This window comes from Cygnus olor, chromosome 3 (assembly GCF_009769625.2).
Source record: "Cygnus olor isolate bCygOlo1 chromosome 3, bCygOlo1.pri.v2, whole genome shotgun sequence".
Classification (NCBI taxonomy): domain Eukaryota; kingdom Metazoa; phylum Chordata; class Aves; order Anseriformes; family Anatidae; genus Cygnus; species Cygnus olor.
Genome location: NC_049171.1, coordinates 58,350,939 through 58,371,627, shown reverse-complemented (window position 1 = coordinate 58,371,627; position 20,689 = coordinate 58,350,939). Strand labels below are relative to the sequence as shown.

General features: G+C 39.0%; 1 protein-coding gene across 2 annotated transcripts in view; it reads left to right on the top strand.

Annotated features, from left to right (window-relative positions):
- Window positions 1–20,689, top strand: part of ARHGAP18 (Rho GTPase activating protein 18) — a 90,887-nt gene that overhangs the window by 53,131 nt on the left and 17,067 nt on the right. For both annotated transcript variants that reach the window (XM_040551256.1, XM_040551255.1), the window contains exons 2-8: window positions 1,899–2,098; window positions 4,194–4,429; window positions 6,867–6,939; window positions 13,630–13,799; window positions 16,248–16,413; window positions 19,089–19,180; window positions 19,909–19,986. In XM_040551256.1, coding sequence (XP_040407190.1) covers window positions 1,899–2,098; window positions 4,194–4,429; window positions 6,867–6,939; window positions 13,630–13,799; window positions 16,248–16,413; window positions 19,089–19,180; window positions 19,909–19,986 — 1,015 coding nt within the window. The remainder of the gene's footprint in view (window positions 1–1,898; window positions 2,099–4,193; window positions 4,430–6,866; window positions 6,940–13,629; window positions 13,800–16,247; window positions 16,414–19,088; window positions 19,181–19,908; window positions 19,987–20,689) is intronic.

Sequence of the window (20,689 nt, the reverse complement as noted above, 5' to 3'; positions counted from 1 at the left end):
TGAACCATGCCTGAAAGCCCAGCCAGCTTTCCGAGTGGCTGCACTGCCCCTGCTCCGGCTTCTGAGGATGCTTCTGACGTAGCTCCATGCCCATCATTTTACATAATTGCTGTTGGATTCACAAGCAGCCCAGATCAGAAACAGGACATGTCTGTAAGGAAAGGGTTAAGGACCAAGTTAGCTGCACGGAGAAATTGTACTTACCGGGCAGCACGCACTGCAAGGCGTTGTTATTGCCATTGGGGCACAAGCCTAATGCTCCTTTATATATTTTTTCTTGGGCATTCGTGTAAGGACAGGATCCAGAATGGTGTTGGGGTGCGTATTATCTTCGTAATTCATTGTCATTTATTAACTTGTATCTGGAGCAGAGAGGCAGGGCGGGTGGAAACTGATAGTGGTTCCATAAGGCTCTTTACCTTTAAAGGCAAAGTCCATATAGTTAGTATTTCTTATCAGAGAATCAAGCACGTATGGTGTGAAAGGATCTGTGAGCTGGACATACAAGGGGCTTATCTTCAGAGAGAAAGGTATGTTTTTTTAACTTAGGGGTAACTAAAAAGGGTCAGTTGTCCCAAGATAAAACGTAGGGACTAGGTGCTTTTGTTTTAATTCTAGATAAACTTGCAAAGTCACCCAAATGGGAAGGTAGGGCTTCTTACTTTACTGGGTTTACATTGCAATAAATGTACAAAGCTTGATCTTTGCTGTGTTTTTCTCTTGGGATAACAGATATTTATTACTTAACCCCAAACATAACCCTGCTTTTTTTAAAAATATGGAGACAAATTCAGGCATGAAATACATCTGAAGCTATTCCTGAAGTGTTAAGGACTTAGTATTTTTTAATACAAGGAAGAATTTGGATATACTGGCATAGTAGTGTAGTACCTTAGTTTAGAAAGGACTGCTGGAGGTCATCTGGTCCAGTCTGCCTCCACTCAGAGTAGGACCAATTTTGAAGTTAGGTGAGGTTGCTAGTCCTGTAATCCACATGTTCTTTATTATACTATGAATCAGTTTGTGGCTTCTATTTTGGTATATCTGACTGTAGGGATGACCTGCAGCTTCGGTTACGTCATAACAATCTTTGCACTTTTTAAGATGAGTTCTTTGCTGGACCCCTGGTAATTTTGGCCATGGCTTAATGGGGTCAAGATTAGACCTAGAGGTTTGTTTCAGCTTGTTGGTTTCTTTTTTCTCATGGTAGCTGTACTTAAGATGAAAGTTTGCTTTTTGAGGGTACATTTTGCAGGGTGTACTGGAAACTGGTAACATCAAACTATAAAAATGGTAGACTTTCAGTCAAAGGGGAAGCAAGATAGAAAGAAAGAAAGAGTGACCTTGATCAGACATTTAGACTCACCAGTTCACAAACCAGAACTTTAGTAGTTCTACTTTGTCCTTTCACGCTTATAATTAAGGTCATAGATAGCAGACTAAACATGAAAAAAAAAAAGACAATAGAAGTAGGAAAGCAAAGCAAAATCTAGGGGTATTGTCAAGCTATAAGAACTTATTCATGAAGAAAAGTGCTTTTCAAAAATTCTTCATGACCAGTTGTGCTGGGAAAATACATACCACGAAGTCAGTGGAACTGACTGTTGCAAGTTGAATTAGAGATTTGATGTAAGTAGGATTACCAGAACTTGGAATTGTTATTTCTTCTTTAAACAGACTCCTGTGCCATTCCAGACTGGGGGATATGTATAGCAGAAATGTTAAATTAAAAATATATTCTAGATATTGAAAGTAATTTTAAATATCTTGGTTTGCTTGTTGACAGTAGCTTGCTTTGATACTTTGACATAGTTCGTCACTAACTGCCTTCAGAGTTATTAATATATCCTGTCTTTTAAAATACTAACAAAGAATTGCTTTCGGTTTTATGTTAATAGCCGCCGTTCTGGCCAGTATACAATGAACCATGACAATTCCAAGAAGATCCCGGATGGAGCGTCATTTGACCGCTCAGGTTCCCAGGACTCCTTGGATGAACTGTCTTTGGATGACTATTGGAAGGAAGTTGAAAACATCCATGAAACCAGAAGAAATAATCATGAGGAACGAGAAGCACTTGTAGTGAAAGAGCCAGATGGTAATGAAAAATATTGTTGTGAATGATTACCAGTGTGCTGATATAGGGATTTTCTTTAAGTGTTATTTCAAGAGATGACACCTACCAAACACATTTAGATGGAAAAAAGGGGCTCTGTTAAACATGCACTGTTGAAAATTTAGTTGCCTCTGATATATAACACCAGAAATAGACAGTGCACTGAAAGAGAACTGTATGAGAAATAAGTAAAAGACTGGTTTTACTTTAAACAGTATTTGCAGAAAATGAGAAAGGTGCCTGTAATCATAAAGCTTATTTTGCAGCTTACTTTGTGTAAGTTGTTTGTTATTGTAGCTCTTGTGGATTGAAACCTCAGGCTTGAGAACACAAGCCAATGATTTAACTGTTTAAGTTTAGTGAGTAACTTCTAAACTTTTAACAGTCTTGGATGTTCAGTTGTATTGTTTTTGTGTCTCCGAAGCATCATTCCTGAGGGCATGATCTTAGAATAAGTTGGGCAATTTCCTTATTTTTCTTGTCATATCAGACAGAAGAGAAGTAACATCCTTAATCCCACTTTTCTCTCAAAAAGATTCTTTTTTAACACTGCAGTATCTGCCCCTCTGATTCTTACAAGAGGCTCACAGACTCAATAAATTAAAATGGTGAGCTTGGCATTTTGGTATGGCCCCAGCAGAGATTGTTCTACAGTATATGAGTCTCTTTTCTTACTCCAGCTCAGTGATGCTGATGTGCCTTCAGGCTCTGCACTCCAAAACCCAGTGTTTCCTTTTTACTTATATATAGCCTTCTTCCCCTAGTTACCTCCAGCTCCAGCTGCTGAATCTGGCAGTGCTGGCATGAAGCCCAGGCATGAAGCCCAAGCATGAAGCCAAACTCAGCTCAGCTGAGTTGATGAGCTTGAACAGATGTTGCTGTGCTGCACACCTTGCTTTATGTGCAGCACCTCATTTGAATGAGTGCTCCTGAACGTGTGAGACACTGCATCTGGCCCACGGGCTGGCCAGGCAGGGGGCTCACTTGAGACACAGCCATGCAAAGACAAGGCAGGGGAGAGACAAGGTATGCCTTGCTCAGGTCTGCTCTGGAGAATAGGCATAGACCTCCTTTCTTAGCCCTAATACCAAAATCTGCAAGAGTTTTGTTAGAGAGTCAGGATTTGGTGGCACAGCCATTGCAAAATTCATACTTAAAATTTTGTATCTGTTTTCTGAACACTGTTAATACTCATATGCCCCCTTGGACTGGGCACTGAGGGAAACTGCAGTCAATAGTGAAGTTGACAGGACTGCTTAGGAGCAGTTTTAGATAGCTTATACGTTGAAATGTTGCTTGAAAGTTTGAGAGGGTTATTGGCATTCAGCACAAACTAGACTGCTACTGACAGAACTTAATGTCAATATTTTTTTTAAAAAAAGTATCATTAGAGACATACTGATTTCAGAAGTGGAAGTTTTGCCATAGGTGACAGTATTTAGTGGCTTTCTCCTCCTTCATGTGCAGTGATCTGTCAAGGAAGGATGCCTTACCAGCTGTAAGACTAAAGCAACAATCATTTTATGGGCTGTCAGCAGTCTGGAGACCATGTCGTAAGAACTGATTAAAAAATAGCATTAAGGTGACTCCTGTAACCTGGTTTGTCCTTCATTAAATTGAGCTAGTGGAGAGCTGTAGGATTAATGTATTGAGAAAACTGGGCAGAACCATGTCAGTAAAGGAGCTAAAAAGATTGAGGTTTGACCTAAAAATCAATGAAGCAGCAATGATCAGAGGCTTTCAGGCTTTCCCATACACATTTGTATCTAGGTAACATTTGTAAAATGGTATATGATTTAATAGAAGTGCTATCAGTTATGATAAAAATTGTCCCATAGCGATCTGTATTGGATTAACCATTTTAAAAGCCTTGATATGATATGTTAACCCTTTTGAAGCACTTTACAAACAACAGCTTTTTTCCAGGTCATGATAGTGTAAAGAATTGTCCTATATTGTGTATTCCTGTGGACCTTTCCCTGTGAACTGCAGTAGCTATATCACGTCATCATAATCTACTGTGCTTAACAATACTGGAAAGCCAACATTTACGCTGTTTTCTCTTTGCCTGGCTCAGAGGGAGAACTGGAAGAAGAATGGCTGAAGGAAGCAGGTCTGTCCAATCTGTTTGGTGAGAGCACGGGTGATTCCCAAGAAAGCATGGTGTTCCTGTCCACATTGACCCGAACCCAGAAGGCAGCAGTAGAAAAGCGAGTAGAGACTGTCACACAAACCTTGAGGAAAAAGAACAAACACCACCAGATTCCCGATGTCAGAGATATCTTCAGGCTACAAAGCGACCCAAAGGAAAAAGTAAGTTCCTGGCTGTCATTTCTTCGATGCTGACAGAGAGGAGACAGGGACAGGTAGGGGTGGGAGGAGAGGAGAGGGAGACAGAGACACAAAAGGGCTATTTCCAGAAGATTTGTGTGTAACTTTTTACCAGTTTCCAAGGGAAATTCTTAACTGCAATTATGGGAATAGCATTGGTCCAGAGTTGACATTGCATTAAGCAATGTTAGTACATAGAAATGAGTATGTGTGTTGGTCTTTTGTTACTCAAAGGGGATAGATAAAACAACAACTGTGTGGTCACGAAACTGCTTGGATTTAGTTTTAACCAAGGCACAAAAATCATGACAACAATCACCCAAAGAGCAAACAGAAGCCTACACTTCAGGTGGTAATGCCTACAGTCATTCTGAGAGGTCTGCCATATAGGGGACAATATGGCTTGTATTTACTGGTGTACTTGTTTGCTTGTTTTTTCTTTTTTTTCTTTTTTTCTTTTTTTTTCTTTTTTTCTTTTTTTTCTTTTTTCTTTTTTTTCTTTTTTTCTTTTTTTATTTTTCTTTTTTTCTTTTTCTTTTTTTCTTTTTTTTCTTTTTTTCTTTTTTTTCTTTTCTTTTTTCTTTTTTTCTTTTTTTTCTTTTTTTTTTTTAAAAAGAGGAAATAAAATGACATCAGCCTAACCTCCTCTTTTTTTTTTTTTTTTTTTTTGGCTAGGCATTTATGCTTATTATTTTGGGGGCTAGACCCCTATACTAACTCCCAGGGCCCCTCTATGTCATTAAACTGCATGTGGTGAGTTGCTCTGACAGATCCTGAAGAGACTCATTTCCCCTTGTGGTTTAATGAACAGAGGAGCTCCTCATGCAGGAAAGGGGAAGGAGGGAAACAGAGACTATAATTAGAATTCCTCTTCTACAGAGAAGCATGTCTGTTCTCTCTACTCCCCTCAAAGCAACTGGATCTTCAGCTGCGAGGAGAAACGGGCTGGATGGCAGTACACCGCTAGTTTACCAGATCCCAGCCCCATCTCTCATTCTTTCTCCTGCTGCTGCCATGCAGCATGCATCACAGTGGCAGGGGAAGCATGGTGGATTCTGAGAGGAGTTAATTTTCTCCCTCCCCCAACTGCTTCCTCTCCTTGGGCAGCTCCTTTCAAATTCAGCAAAGGTGAAATGTAGCGGGGGATGTTTGTAAGCTGAAATGTGTATTCTGGAGGCAAAACTTCCCTTTTGCTGTTCTGCTTTGCATGTGGTTACAGAAGAGATAGTAACTCCATACAAGATTTCCAGGATTTGTTTTAGAATTGACTACACCTAAAAATTACAAGATCAAATAGAAGAGCAATTTAGGTAAAACATCATATAGCTTAAAGCAGTATAATTTCCCTTTCAAGTATGTTATTTCAGCCAAGTACAAGAAATACTCATGTTCCTTTTTAAACTACATATTGTAATGTCTCAGAATCATATGTTACAGTGTTCTGTAGACTTCTTTTTCTTTTAAGCTGCATGTTTTGATATTGATGATATCAAAGAGAAGTAATGCAAACAGATGATCGTAGCCATGTAAGATGTACACAATAGGTCAGGATATTGATTAAATATAGAAATAAGTAAAAAATAAAATAAAAAATCCTTCTAAACCTCTCTTCCTGACTGCAATAAAATAATGTAAATCTAGGCCCTCAAACCTATGCTGCATTCCTTTCTTAAAAGCAAGGTAATTATTATGAAATCCTTGCTTGTCCTTATTTATCTAACCTGTCACAGAAAGCCTGTAGTGAGATACTTTGTACAACCTCCCTAGGTAACTTGTTTCAGAACTTTATCACTCTCCCATCATTAAAAAGCTTTTTCTGTAACAAAAAAGGACTGAAGCCATCTACAGCTGTATGAAGTCATTCCAGTTTAATAATAGTCTCTGAAAATCCTGCAACCTCCCTTCACCTGGGGGAAGGCAGGAGGAAAGGTAAAACAATAGGCAGTATTGTGATGTTTCTGCTGTTTCCTGCCACATTCCTGCCAAAGAGAAGCTAGACTTTTGGTACCTTGACAGTTTCCCAGTCTGCTTATTTGTGTGTTTCCCAGTCTATTTCTACTTATACGTGGAACAGTAATAATTTTCTGAGCAGTCATATTGCCTTTCCAGCAAACTATGGCTTCAGGTCAAAGACTACATGTTCTTATCCCTTGCAACACTGGAAAATTAAGTCTTATACCCACTTATAATTTTAGGAAGAGGGGGAATGGACTTAATTACCGCTGTCTTAATTAGCTAGATTTCAGATCCCCTTAGACTTTGTCAAAAGGATTTCAACTGAAACACACAGATGTGCTTCTGCATATTCTTGGATTGCAGGAGTATGTATCTTAATCCTGCACAGAGTCAAAGGAGTTTCTACAACCACGTATTTGGTCTTTATAGGCATGCATATTTATATTTATTGTTCCTTTCTTAGGTCTGTGATGAAAATGAACCCTCAGCTGTAAGAACAACTGAAAACAGAAGTGGAACACAGGATGAAACAAAAGGTAATGCCAGACAGAAATCTTGTGGATTTTTTTCCTCTTCTGTTCGTAGTCTTTCAATTTCACAATCTACTACATAGGTCCATATTTCAAGTAAATTTTCAGCAAAGTAAAATTAAATTCTTATGAGAAAACCTGGTCTAGCCTGTGTTGTTGTGCACTTGTAAAGTTTTTAAGTGTGGCTGTAGGTTGTGTCTTTTGAGCCATCTGGGAAACCTTGTTTCTTACCAGTGATCATCTTATAATGAAGTCATCTGGGAGAATTCTCCTCCCATAGCTTATGCTTAGGTCTTTCCTGATCCTTAATTTATCCCTTCTGAATTATCTCTACTGTACAGTACAGGAAATGAAGCACTATTATACATAAGCTCATCAGTGCATACAAGAGAGCAAAAACAAATGGACTATAAATACACAATAAAGGCAAGAACTGGCTATATGTCTGCAGCTCAAAATGAAGGAAAAACAGAAGAAAAAAGCTGTTTACCTTTTTAAGGAAAATGTAAAGGAATTAGCATTCTGTGTGTGTAGGACTGTGCTGGTTCAACAGCATGTGATTATGCATGAGTAGTGCAGTACCCATGGAAGACCCGCAGAACTTCCCCCTCCCTCGCACTGCCATGTAGGACAGAGCATAACAGAAGTCCTTGGCTGAATCCATAGTTTCTGTTTTGAGGGTATGAATTTTGATGAAAGACTTTTGACAAAGCTTTGTGCTGTTCTTCAGTGCCAATACAAAAAAACAAAAACATGTTGCCCTGTATCTTACCCACATCTTTGAGCTGGGATAGCACTATATTGCTCTACCATCATACGTTTTGCTGTAATCAACACATTAGCTGGCAGCCATTTAAGCTTTAAGATACTTAATTGCTTTTCTGCATTGTTTATATGTCTTTTTTTTTTTTTTTCTTCTGGGAGACTGGATAGCATGTAGGTATCATACGGGACCCTGCAGTCTCCTTAAATAGGCAGGCAGGTAGATCAAGTTACCTAACACAAGTTACTTATCTGTAATTAAGCCACCAAATAAACTCGTGCTCCACTTTTAGAATACTGACCTGTAGTTTTCTGGAAAAAAATAATTGCTTTAGGATTAAACTTAAAAAAACAGTAACAAACAATACAGGATATGCTTAGAAGTTGAATTGGGAGAGATGAATATAAAACAGTTCTGAATATCACTAAAACTGTGTGTTTCCAGAAGTGTTGTTAATCCTTCCCTTCCTCACTCTCAGCAAACCTCACTGGAATAAGAACTGTAAAAAAAAAAAAACTGTGAAGACTGCCAGGCTGCTGGTTCAGCAGAAGGGAAGGAAGAGATGCCTGGTGCTTGTGTCAATAAACTGCACTGTAGGACTCAGAGCTGGAAAACTACCAAGCAATTATTACAGAGTTTTTATCACATCTGGTTCTTTTTTTCCAGTGGCCCTGATGAACCCTGCAGAAATGGGAAATTCTGAAAGGCAAGTCCCATATGCTAACTCTCCACAGCACAGATTGTGATGTGGATGGCAAATGCAGCCTTCTTCCATCCTGATAAACTTCTGCTCCTGTCAACATGCTAAAGTGGGCTCTGCTCCCAAGATTAGAGCAGGAAGAAAAAAACATCCAAGTTTAGTAGCGTTAAAAGCACTGCACCTGTTTCACTGCTGTGCTGTGATCTTTCCTCCAGAATGATGGGCTAATTAGTGTTATACAAACAGTGAATGAATTTAAGGCAAAAAGTAAACAGTGCTTGATATTTCAGAGATACTAAATACTTATGAAATATAAATCCAAAGGCATTACATTAAAATGGAAACCCTGTTTAACAAAGAAATACTACCAGTTTCACCTGAAAAATGTGAACACCATCTCAGACATAAGAAATTTCAGAGCTTAAATGGAGATTTTGTTGGATTTCTTAAAACTGTTGGAGTGAATGAAGGCTCTTTGGCCCTTCTCCAAAGGTGATGACTCTGCTTCTAATTTAGTACTTGAATGCAGCATTCTCAAGTGCTTCTGACAGAATGAGCGTACATGAGTTGTGTGAACCTGTGCTCATTCCTCCTTTCTTGCCTGTCTGACACACCTTTTTTCTTGTCTGAATAACGTAAGCAGACTCGGAGGATACTACAAAACCATTATGTTTTCATTCTCTTCTGTCTGATCCTGATCAAACGCAATGATTTAATAAGTTCCCATGTTTCTTCTGTTAATAGCTGCATATTTGAGTTTTTTTGGAAGGACCCTTACTTATTAGCTCTGATGTTTCTTTGTTTCCTGTAGGTACAGGAAATATCTACAAGAAAAAAAAAAGAAAATCTAGAATTGTATATTAAGCTGACAAAATATGTTATCATTTTAACAATCCATAACACTCACTGAAATCATGAAAAGCTAGCAATATGTTCAACAGCTACAAAAGAAAAAATACAATTCTCTGTGGATGCTTGTGAAAAGAAATAAATATCCATGTGGCTGAAACATCTCAAGAAATAAAAAGCAAAGAATAAACAGATGTAAAGCTAAATACTCATTAGCTTAAATAGGGGAACAGCAAAAGTCAATTTACTGTGGGACTCTAGTTGTCCTCCTAAACGCAGTGGGTTAGCGGCAAGGGAAGAATGTTAGATAAAACCTGTGTATAAGGGCAAGCTCAAAGCTTAATGATGTGGCAAATGGATGAAAGAATTTAACGTAGTAGGTGTAACATGAAGGAAAAGAGCTGTAATACTTGCTTCTTGATAGGAAAAAAGACTGAAATGTGGTTGTATTTTTTTAATTGAGTTTGTTTCTGCTTTTCATTTTACATGATAAAGAATATATGGCTGGAGTGATAAAGTGCTAGTGAAAAGATTACAAACATATATTCTCTACTTAAAAGTCAGCTATAAATTAGCATTATAAGTAGATGTTTTGTCAGTTAAAAAAACCCAGTCATTCTACATTTCCAATTATCAATTAAGATCTATGAGTATAGCTTTATGGCTACTCTATACTCTAGCATTCTCTAGCAAAACAAGGAAATAACAAGGTTGACACTTCTAATGTTTTCATGTCCCATTAAAAAGAAACCCCAAACCCAACTCCCCAGCCCACTCCTGAAGAATTCCCTTCATTGTATGGGATCTTTAAAATAGCGCTTTGAACCGGGGAAAGAGTATAGGGCTAATTTAAAATATGGCCACCACATCCTCATAGACAATATTTATGTTTTCTGTATCACATTTGCATTTCTCATGAAATGCTGCATGCAGTTGGCAGGTTGACAGAACACTGAAGCTGCTTCCTCTTACAGCTGCTTCCTAGTTAATAAATGCACAACAACGGGAACAAGGCTGTACAATAAAGAGGAAACTCCCTGCAACAGAAGCAGTCAGACTTCTAAAATGTACACACCATTACCAAGACATCTGCTTTAGACAGTGCCTAATATGACCAGAGGTCTGAAATAGGAGCTACCACTTTATTGTTTGTTAACATCAGATCTGTCCCATGCTGGTAGGAAGTATGTAGGTCATGTACGTGCAACAATAGCTTGGTAGAAGTCTTGGGGTGACAGTGAACTGTTTTCCTTCAGTACAGCTGCATTAAACAGCTTACATGATATATGTAGGCATACGGACATGGAGGCCAGAAATCGAAGCCAGAGAAGAGTTTGACCTTGGATATGTTTGGTTCCTGAGGTCTCATGTATCTATTTACTGAAAGCAGCGGCTCTAGTTTCAGGATCAGCTTAATCTGCAGTGTATGCCTCAGGAGTCTTTCAGGGTCTATTGAGAGTGAGCAGATGCCACTGTGAAAAGAGAAACTGGAAATCCACAACAGGTTCATTTCGGAAGTGTTTTATTCTATTTCTTATAATATTGCTTGGCTGTAAGTAGAGTCAAACACCTTAACTCAAATCCATCTCTCTTCTTTCTGGAACTGTCTTAGCTCCAGATCAATTAAATTGAAGTGGGAGTGGCTGCATTAAACATTGTGCCCTGCCAGGTAGTGGCTATTGGTGGCTTTGGCCATTTGCCTTTCTGTCAGAACCCCTGAGTTTTTCCGTAGCAGATGGAGGTAACTTTCAGGATTCACTGAAGCACAGCAGTGACTAGTCTTGTCTTATGTGTTGTCTTTCAATTAGACAGAGATACAGTTCAGAAGAAAAAATCAAGTTGCTATATTTTTTTTTTGTGTTAAATTAATGCTTTATATGTTATTTGGGTTGTATGTTTGCAGCTCAGCTTTTTATCAGGCCCCTGGAAGTATCAGTGTAGGGCAGCACTTCCCTGATACCTTCTCCCTTAATCAGCCCAAGCACAGCCTTTCTCCTGCTTCAAGGTCAAATGTTGCTGCAGCTGTAACTATTCTCTGGGAGATTTTCTGGCCTTGTTTAGCATGGTTATTCCAGGACATGCAAAAATTTCCCACGGTGATGTAAAGAAATTAGTCTGTTATGTTACACCATATTCATATACAAAAGCATATACACTGCTGATGGTTCTTCTCAACTCATGTCTGTTTTCCTCCCAATTTTTCTGTGCTTATTGCATGTTGTCTTTGAATAGACTGCAGTCTCCTGTGGGTAGGAGTTAGTGGCAGAATCATGGTCCCATTGAAATGAGCAGTATTAATTTGCTTATATTTGCTCTGGTTTTAGGAAATTTGAATTCAAACACAAATACATCAAGGTATTTGGAAAGTCTTGTCGGAATAACCTAGTCCTGGCTGTATCCATTAAGAAATAGTACATCTCGAGGAATGCTGAAGAGATCAGAATCTTTATCTGGCTACATTATCTTTGGTGCTGTGTATTAAATTATTTACAGTATAATTTCCTTTTTGCTTCTATCCCAGTATCTTTTAACTTTGGACTGAAAATCTATGGTTGATTTCGTGTGTCAAAGTATACTTCTTCTTTTTCTAAAAGCAGAACTGCCTCTCCAGATTTTTTCTCCTGTTTTTCTTTTTTTCATTTTTTTTTTTAAGCAAAAAATATTCCGAATTGTCTATTGTTTAACTGGTGTATAAAGAACAAAGAAAGAGAAGTAAGGTGCTTGTTCTGTACTGAGTCCTTCCCTGTATCATGAAGCATGTCAAGACAGATTTGAGGAACCTAGACTCTTCAGACTGAGGTGGGGATAGGAATGTCAGGACAACAACGTGATCTGTGTAGTGCGCACTATTCCCAGACGTTACTCGCAGATGCATGGGCTGGTTAAACAGGCATTGAGGTGGATTGGAAGCTGGCTGAATGGCTAGGCCCAGGGATCTGTTTGCAGAACAGGTGGTGGGCAGTGGCACAAAATCTAGTTGGGAGTCAGTCAGTAGCAGGAGTAAGTTGACTCCAGGGGTTAATACTCCAGTCCCACGTAACATCTTCAGTAATAATCTGAATGATGGGAAGAGTGTACCCTTAGCAAGTTTGCAGATGACACAAAACTGGGGGGAGTGGCTGTTACACCAGAGGAACGTACTGCCGTGCAGAGGGGTCTTGACAGGCTGGAGAAATGGTCTGACCGGAACCTTGTGAAGTTCGGTAAGGGGAAATGCAAAGACCAGCAACTGGGGAGGAACAATGCCAGGCACCATGCTGGGTGCCACCAAGCAGGAAAGCAGCTCTGCAGAAAGGGACCTGAGGGTCCTGGTAGACACCAAGTTGAAACATGAGCCAGTAATTTGCTCTCGTGTCAAAGAAGACTAACGGTATCCTGGGCTGCATTAGGAGGAGTGTTGCCAGCAGGTCAAGGGAGGTTACCTTTTACCTCTTCTGTTCAGCACTGGCGAGGCCACACCTGGAGTATTGTGTCCAGTTTTGGGCTCCCCAGTACAAGAGGGACATGGGCATACTGGAGAGAGTCCAATGAAGGACCATGAAGATGATGAAGGGTCTGAAGCGCCTCTCCTATGAGGAAAGGCTGAGAGAGCTGGGACTGTTTAGCCTCAAGAGGAGAAGGCACAGTGGGATTTTATCAACGTTTATGAATAATTGAAGTGAGGGTACAAAGAGGACAGAGCCATGCTCTTTTGAGTGCTGCCCACTGCCAAGAGGCAGCAGGCACAAACTGGAACACAGGAGGTTCTGTCTAAATATCAGCAATGGCACAGGTTGACCAGAGAGGCTGTGGAGTCTCCCTCCTTGGAGATCTTCAAAAGATGGTCCTGGGCAAGTGGCTATAGGTGACTATGCTTGAGTAGGGGTTTGGACCAGATGACCTCCAGAGGTTCCTTTCCTGCCTCAAACATTCTGTGATTTTGTGATGTTAACATTTTGGATTGTAGAATAAACGTGGTGTTTTTGCTTCTGAAATTGTGACAGCAGAAAAAAAAATAAGCTGTTTTGTTTGCATGATATTGCAGTGTTTGGGGATGGAAAGCAATGGCAAGAAACTTCTGATGCCAGAGCCATTTGGCTCTGGAAGATCCTGGTAATCTGCTATTTATTTGAGGTAGATTTCTTAATCTTTTCATAATAGAAAAATACAAGAACACTCCATGCTTTGGCAGAATTATTCTAGAAAAAAAACTATAAGAGATGGAACCTTGTAAGAAGCCAAATTTTCAGCTGGAAAAAAATGTGGAAGTCAGTATATTTGTAACTAGAAAGTTTATCCCTTGCACAGGATTAATTTCCATGTTTTAAAATGCTTACTCATGCAATGAGTGATGCTCAACCCTGCTGCTGTTGATTTTTTTTTTTTTTTTCTACTTTGTTTTCAGGTCCTAAGTTCAGTGTTGGAACTAATGAGCAGAAGACCCCACCTCAAGACATGCCATTTTCAGAAACTGACATCAATTTGGAGATACCCTTTGCAGAACAGGCAGCTAATACCAAAGACAGCTCAGTAGGCAAAATGTGCAAAGGTGGAGGTGGTGACACTCTTCCCCTGGTACATGTTTCCTATTTATTGCTCTCATTGTTTGTTTTCACTAGTTGGGTGGTATTGGTTGGATGATATTTATCTGATACTGGGTGAATTAGGTTTAAAAGAATATTGTTGGACGGAGCTCTATGGGGATAAACCTTCTCAAGATAACTCATTTTTGGGAACAGTATTCTCAATAACATGGAAATTACAACTTTTATGCCTATTTATGTCATTGTTGTTCTAGGAAAACCCACTTTGTGTACACAATAACTGACTTGTAATATTAAGCTGGAATAGTGGCTTAGTTGTACACAAGCTGTGTCCTTAGTTCATTCGTTTACAGACCCTTTACCTGTTATCTGAGGTGAGATGCTTTGTCTCTGTAGTAGTAGTATCTGTCATCTTCTGAAAAGGATTAGTGGATGCTTGTGGAAAACTTGTGTAGTTATCCAATGCAAATAGGTGAGGGATGAAAATGAAGAGCAGAATGGTCTATAGAAGTCTAAAGTGAAGTGGCGGGAAGCTAAGGATTACTTCGTGCTGTTTTGCTTCCCACCTCAAACAAAAGGCTAATTCAGAAAGAATCAAAATGGATACTAGGGAAGATCCTCCAAGGTGTTCTGTCAGTGATCTTCAGGCATCTCTTTATGGACCTCTCTTTGCCTAACAGTTCATGAGCATGAAGTTACATGTGACCTGTAAACTAGTGACTGGTGCAAAAACCATCTCTTTTGGCTCACAGTGTATCCAAACATATCTGAGTAAATGTAGTCACTGAAGTAATAATGTTTCACAGTTCTTTAAACACTTAATTTAGATAAAGACATATGCAGTTCTTTGAGTAGTAATTACCCCTTGTATCCTAGTTTAAACATTATAAACCAGACACTAACGGCTATTTAGAAATAGGTTCTGAAGTGTTTGAGTCACGTTTCTGTAATGCAGCTTATAACAAGGAAGTGAGAGCTACAGTCTAGTTTACTTCTGTATACATATATATATATATATGTGTGTGTGTGTACTACATACAGTCATGGACTACATATAATCATAGACTCACAGAATGGTTTGGGCTGGAAGGGACCTTAAAGATCATCCAGTTCCAAGCCCTCTGCCATGGGCAGGGACACCTCCCACTAGACCAAGTTGCTAAAGGCCCATCTGGCCTGGCCTTTAACAATTTTAGGGATGGGGCATCCACAACTCCTCTGGGTGGAAAGGAGCAGCAATATGATAGGAAAAGGAAGGGAGTTACCCATTTAAATCTACAATTTGTGTCTGTTGCATCTTCATCATTGGCAGCTATTTTTAAACTTTTATATTTGTGCAAATCAATGAAACCTCAAGGGAGGAGGCTGACTACATATCTACAATTTGTAAATTATGTTTATGTACAGTTTAAGTATGTACCATTGTAGCCATGTACCATAGCCACCAATTCATCTGTGCTATCACTGGGTCTGTACAGGATGAGAAAATCATTCTGGAGTACAATATTTGTTCTTTCCAAATGGAGAGGAAGGCTTATCAATGTTCCTGCTTTGAGTCATGCGTCTGCTAATGTCAGGCACAAGCAGTTGTCTTACTTAGAAGGCTGCTGGTGAAAGATGGAGTTAAAAAAGCTTCTATGAGCTTCCTAGCTCATAGAGCTCGGTCTCTTCCTTTCCCTCTCATTTTCTCTCTCCCTCCAGTTCTCCCTCATCTACGCGCCCCCCCCCCCCCCCCCCCCCCCCCCCCCCGCCCGGTATGAACTCATTTATTTATAATGGTGTCTGACTACTGCTTCTGAGTATTTGTTGCAATAGAAATGCTCCATTATTACATTCCCCCTTCCCTAATTAGGGAAGCCCTTTATTCTTATTCATATGGCAGTCAAATGTGTTATTTTTTGTGAATACGTGCAGGGGGATTTCTATCCCAATTGTACATGCATAGGATTGTGCGTGGATGGCTATTTCCACTGCTATAAATTGCAAAAGGATGCAGAAGGTGGGTAGGTGGAGTTTACAAGCAAGACAAAGCCAAACTCTTGTTGGAGGAGCCCAGTGAAATGACAAGAGGCAATGGGTATAAGTTGCAACAAGAGAAATTCTGTTCTGCAATGAAAAAGTCCCCATGGGTGTGTTAAGCACTGAAATGGGTGCCCACGGTGTCTGCGGAATTTCTGTTATTGGAGGTTTTCAGAATTCAGTTGGACAACACTTTGAGCAAGCTGATCAGACTTTGAATTTAGCCTTGCTTGAGTGAGTAGTTGGATTAGATGAACTCCAGAAGTTACTAGGAACCTAAATCCTCCTATGACTCTACAATTGTCTGCTTTGCAAGCTATTTGTGGGATTCTTCCATGACACAGTTAGTAGCAGTAGGCTTCACAATGAAAAGGTTGGGCCCTGAAGGCAGCACAGCCTTAGAGCTAAGTAATTTGTTATGACTTGGATTATTCACTGTGCTACAAATCTCTGCTTTTAGAATTTCAGACTGCCAAAGGACAAAACGGGTACCACAAAGATTGGTGACCTTGCCCCTCAGGACATGAAGAAAGTCTATTCTTTAGCACTGATTGAATTGACTGCTCTCTATGACATACTTGGGACAGAATTCAAGCAGCAAAAAGCTGCAAAAATCAAAAACAAAGGTGAGTAAGAGTTTCATACTCTGAAACAAATTGGTCTGTTTTAATCCAGTGAAACAAAGGTATCTGGTTATTTATGACTTTCCTGGAGAAAATTTATATTAATATATAAATAGTAACATAGATACTGAACAGCATTTAATTATACACCTTGACTCAAGGCACATTTTAGGCAAGTTCATGCACAAAGTCACTCTAGCTAGGGGACTGTGCTCTCTATATAAAGTTAAAACTCAGGCCAGATACAGAGCAGATAAACAAGGAGAGAGGAAGGGGGGCCTTGCTCTCAGTAGCATGGTATACAGGAGGAATTGCTTCACAGAAATTAGTATGATCATATATTTGCTGGGAGAGTATATGTTTTGTTCTTTGTGGGTATTCTCCTGCTCTCATGAAGCCAGATACTGTGCCACTCCAACCTTCTTGTTTTCCTTGTCCTTGGCTAGAAATGCTGGAAGCCTTTGTCACCTGCTTTCCTGTTATGTATGGTACAGACTTTCCTGTATCACATAGCCATGCCCATCCGATATTTACTAAGGCCAGAATGCAGTTTTTGCTCTGAGTGGCATCATACCAAGTGGAAGTTTGGGTCTTTTGCAGAGGATTTTGAGGCAGTTGCAACATGTCATTTTGTTCTACAAGCCTATAAAGCATAGATACAATCACAGTGTTTTTCTTGGGAACTTAATACACCTATTTAAAGATGCTAGAAACTAGATGCTAGAAACCAATTTAAAGATGCTAGAGATTTTCAGTGCTTTGTTTATTTTCTGTATTCCTGGCTTCTGCTAAATGTTTTACATGAGCTTGAAATGTGTTATTGGTTAATCACAAGCATGCTTTGGCCAAAACCCTGTTCTCAAGGTTCAGTGAACGTGACAGTGCAATAGCTCAGTTTAAATAATTGAAAGCAACTGAGGAGGCTGAGCGCTATGCAGCAAGGTACAATAGATTCTTCAGAATACTGTATGGGCTTTACAGTAGTAGAAAATAATTTCTTAAATGCAAACGACATGCAGACACATCTATGAGACATTGTTCCCTTAAATGTATTTTCTTCTTGCAGAAGTGCTTGTACTATTACTAATACACAGGGAAGAGACAAAACATTTTCTTATATTTTGGGTCTTAGTTTTAATTAATTCTTCTTGCCAAATCTTACTGTTTATTGAGTTTTACTCATAGCATTATTATCTAAATGACAGGCAGTCATGAAGGGTACTGAATTGGTTAAAAACCCTGTTTTTCCCCAAATTAAAAAGATAGGCTAGACTTACCAAAATGTGTAGGAAAAAGACAGTGACATGTCAGCCTTCCTCCCCTACAAGTCTGCTTTTGCAGTGTAATGTTTTAAGTGCCTTGTTGCTCTACCTGTCCCCATCCTCTTAATTCAGGAAGTGTTTGGCTAATTGATTTGTACAAGGGTGGATATATTGGCTGTTCCCTTTTGTGCTTGTGTACATAAAGATGATGAAAACATGATTCTTCTGTGGAATGCTGTGCTGTTGCCAACTTGGCCTTTTCATTGGCCTCCTACAGTTTGCTCTCCAACTTCATCTCAATAGAAACTGTATCGACAGGATTGTCAAGATGATAAAAACTATTGGGTATGGCTATTTGGTCTATGTATGAGTCTACATACTGTATTGGTAGACTTTTTATTCTGCTAGAGATGCAAGAACTCCCTGATTTGGCACTTCAGATTATGTTTCTTAGATATATATGTCACATTCCCTCAAGGGCTGACATCTTTTTAGTAATTACAGCTGTTCTGTGTTCAATATTGGCATGGCATCATACCACGCAGGAGCTTTTAGGTACATCTAATGTTATATGCCGTTTTGGAAAAATGGCACATGCAGCAGTTATCAGTACTTGTGACAGAGTTCTTTGGCAACTGACTTTGGGTTAGTAGTTGCTGGTATAGCAGTGTTTCTGAAGTCACTCTCTTCTATTCAGCTGGGCCATAATCATATGGGTGTCCCATTTATTTCAAGACTAAGGCTAGTTTTGCATCAAGGCTAGATTAACTGAGACTAGGTTTCATTTTATTTTTTATTTGTTCTACCTTAGCACCTTGTAAAGGCCATTTTCCAACCCAGATTTAACGGTACTTTTGCTTTTCAACAACTGGAAAAACAATTTCAACAAGATGTTGAAAAAAAAACCACAACACTTGAAGGGTTGAAAAGTGCTTCTTTGAAACGGTTGTAGGGAGGTACTGAGAGTAACTCTAGGTAATAACTACATGTTTAATTTTAACAGCCAAATTTTTTGATATTTTACTCATGCCTTTTGCATCTTGACTATAATAACTTGCACTGAATGGTGAAGATGTGCATTCCATGTTCATCATTACAACCATTCTACAAGCCAGAACCATGCAGATGGTTCATGTATGCAATTTACTTCACTGTACTGCAGAATATATGGATGGTACTTTGAAGTCCAAACAGAAGAATCCTAATTTATGGTTGAAGGAAGAGATGAATGAGTCACTTTAGCCACAATGTTTTGTGTAATAACTTGATTGACAAAGACATTTAAACACTTTGAACAAAAGGTCAATAGCTCTGAATGAATAGGATTATCAATTCAAAAATACAGTTTTATGCCACTACCTTATGTGTTGGAACAGATAAGGATAATATCTCAGTTTCTTTTGCTTTCTTCTTCAGACTCTGGCTTGTTTGGTGTCCCACTGTCAGTTTTACTGGAACAGGATCAGAAGAAGGTGCCAGGCACCAAGATCCCGCTGATTTTTCAAAAGGTAAATAGGCACAAACAAGTCAACTTGTTCCATACCTGCAAATGACAATCAAATAACATTTTGTCCTGAATTTATTTGCTCCCTGTAGCAAAGCTTTCTCCAGTCAAAGTTATTTTAACTTTCATTTGCAGCTTTATTTACTAATTTAGTAAATGTGATGTTTTGCATGTTTTGACTTAAATGAATTGAGCTTGCTTTTTGTTGCAATTGCTCTCCAATTTATGAGCATTATGAGTGATTACTGGTGTGTTCCAGGATACTTAGATCTTAGTACTAAGTAAAAGTACTTAGATCTTCTCTGTTAAAGTTGTAAAGAAGAGTATGTGTGAGAAAGTTAGTACTGTATCTCTAATTTTACTGTAATTATTTTGAATCAACATTTTAACAGGGGTAGTAGTTGGGATTTATTTTTGAAGCCTGAGTAGTTTTGGAAAAAAACTGCTTCAGTCTCTGAAGGAGGTCTGTAGACAATACAGTTTTCTTTTTTAATTAAATAGACAAACTCTTTAATTGTGTTCACAAAATGCATGAGCCGAGAGCCATATTAAAGGTTTTATTCTACATCTACAACAACTCTAATCCATTTCTAAACTGTTTGTGTGCCTACATGTAATATATGTTTGTACACACACACACATGAGTACATAAAGATTCCCGTATATTAGAACTATCTATGAGTAATTTTTAATGGACATCTTCATTTATGCAGTTTGGTTTGTGTTTGACAGTTGATTTCCCAGATAGAAGAGACAACTCTGGAAACAGAGGGACTTCTTCGAATACCAGGAGTTGCAACAAGAGTAAAGGTAAAGCATTGCATGGATTCTCAGCACCTTCAAAAGCTTATCTGCACTCAGTGATTTTATTTAGTCATGAAACTATATTTTAATGCCAGGTTCTTATTAAAATCTTCAAAAACAGAAAGCAAAATCTCTTCAGAAAGAAAACTGGGTTATATTAGCCAGGAAGCTGATGGTTTGATCCAGTGTAGTTTTGGGGAGAGTTCAAGTTGGAAGCAGAGTCAAGGCTATGTTTCAAATTCAGTTGTGCCAAAATCTCATTAATTCTTGGCACAAGCTTTCCAGCCTCTTGCTTTTTCCCTGAACTAGCTTAATCATCTGAACAGTTCATACACAGTCTTTCAACCCCAGGAGAAAGCTTTTTTCTGGCATTGTGAGCCTGCTTTAATAGCTAGACTTAACCCGTGTTACAGGGCAAGGCAGCCAACATGCACTGAAGAACCCCTCAGATTTATTTTTATGAACAGCAATATAACTGCTCAGCTCTCTAAGCGCAATCTTGTTAGGCACGTCCGTTCACACTGACACTTTGCAGAGTGAGTGCCAATTACACACAGGCTCTTCCCCAGTATTTGCCTTAATGCAGGAAACTAAATACACAGTATGATTCACGCCAAGAGTCAATGTGTTAAAAAGATGGTCTGCACTGGTTTTAAATGCTAAATAGAAAGGATAATTTAAGTGGATTCAGCTGTCTGAAGACATCTGC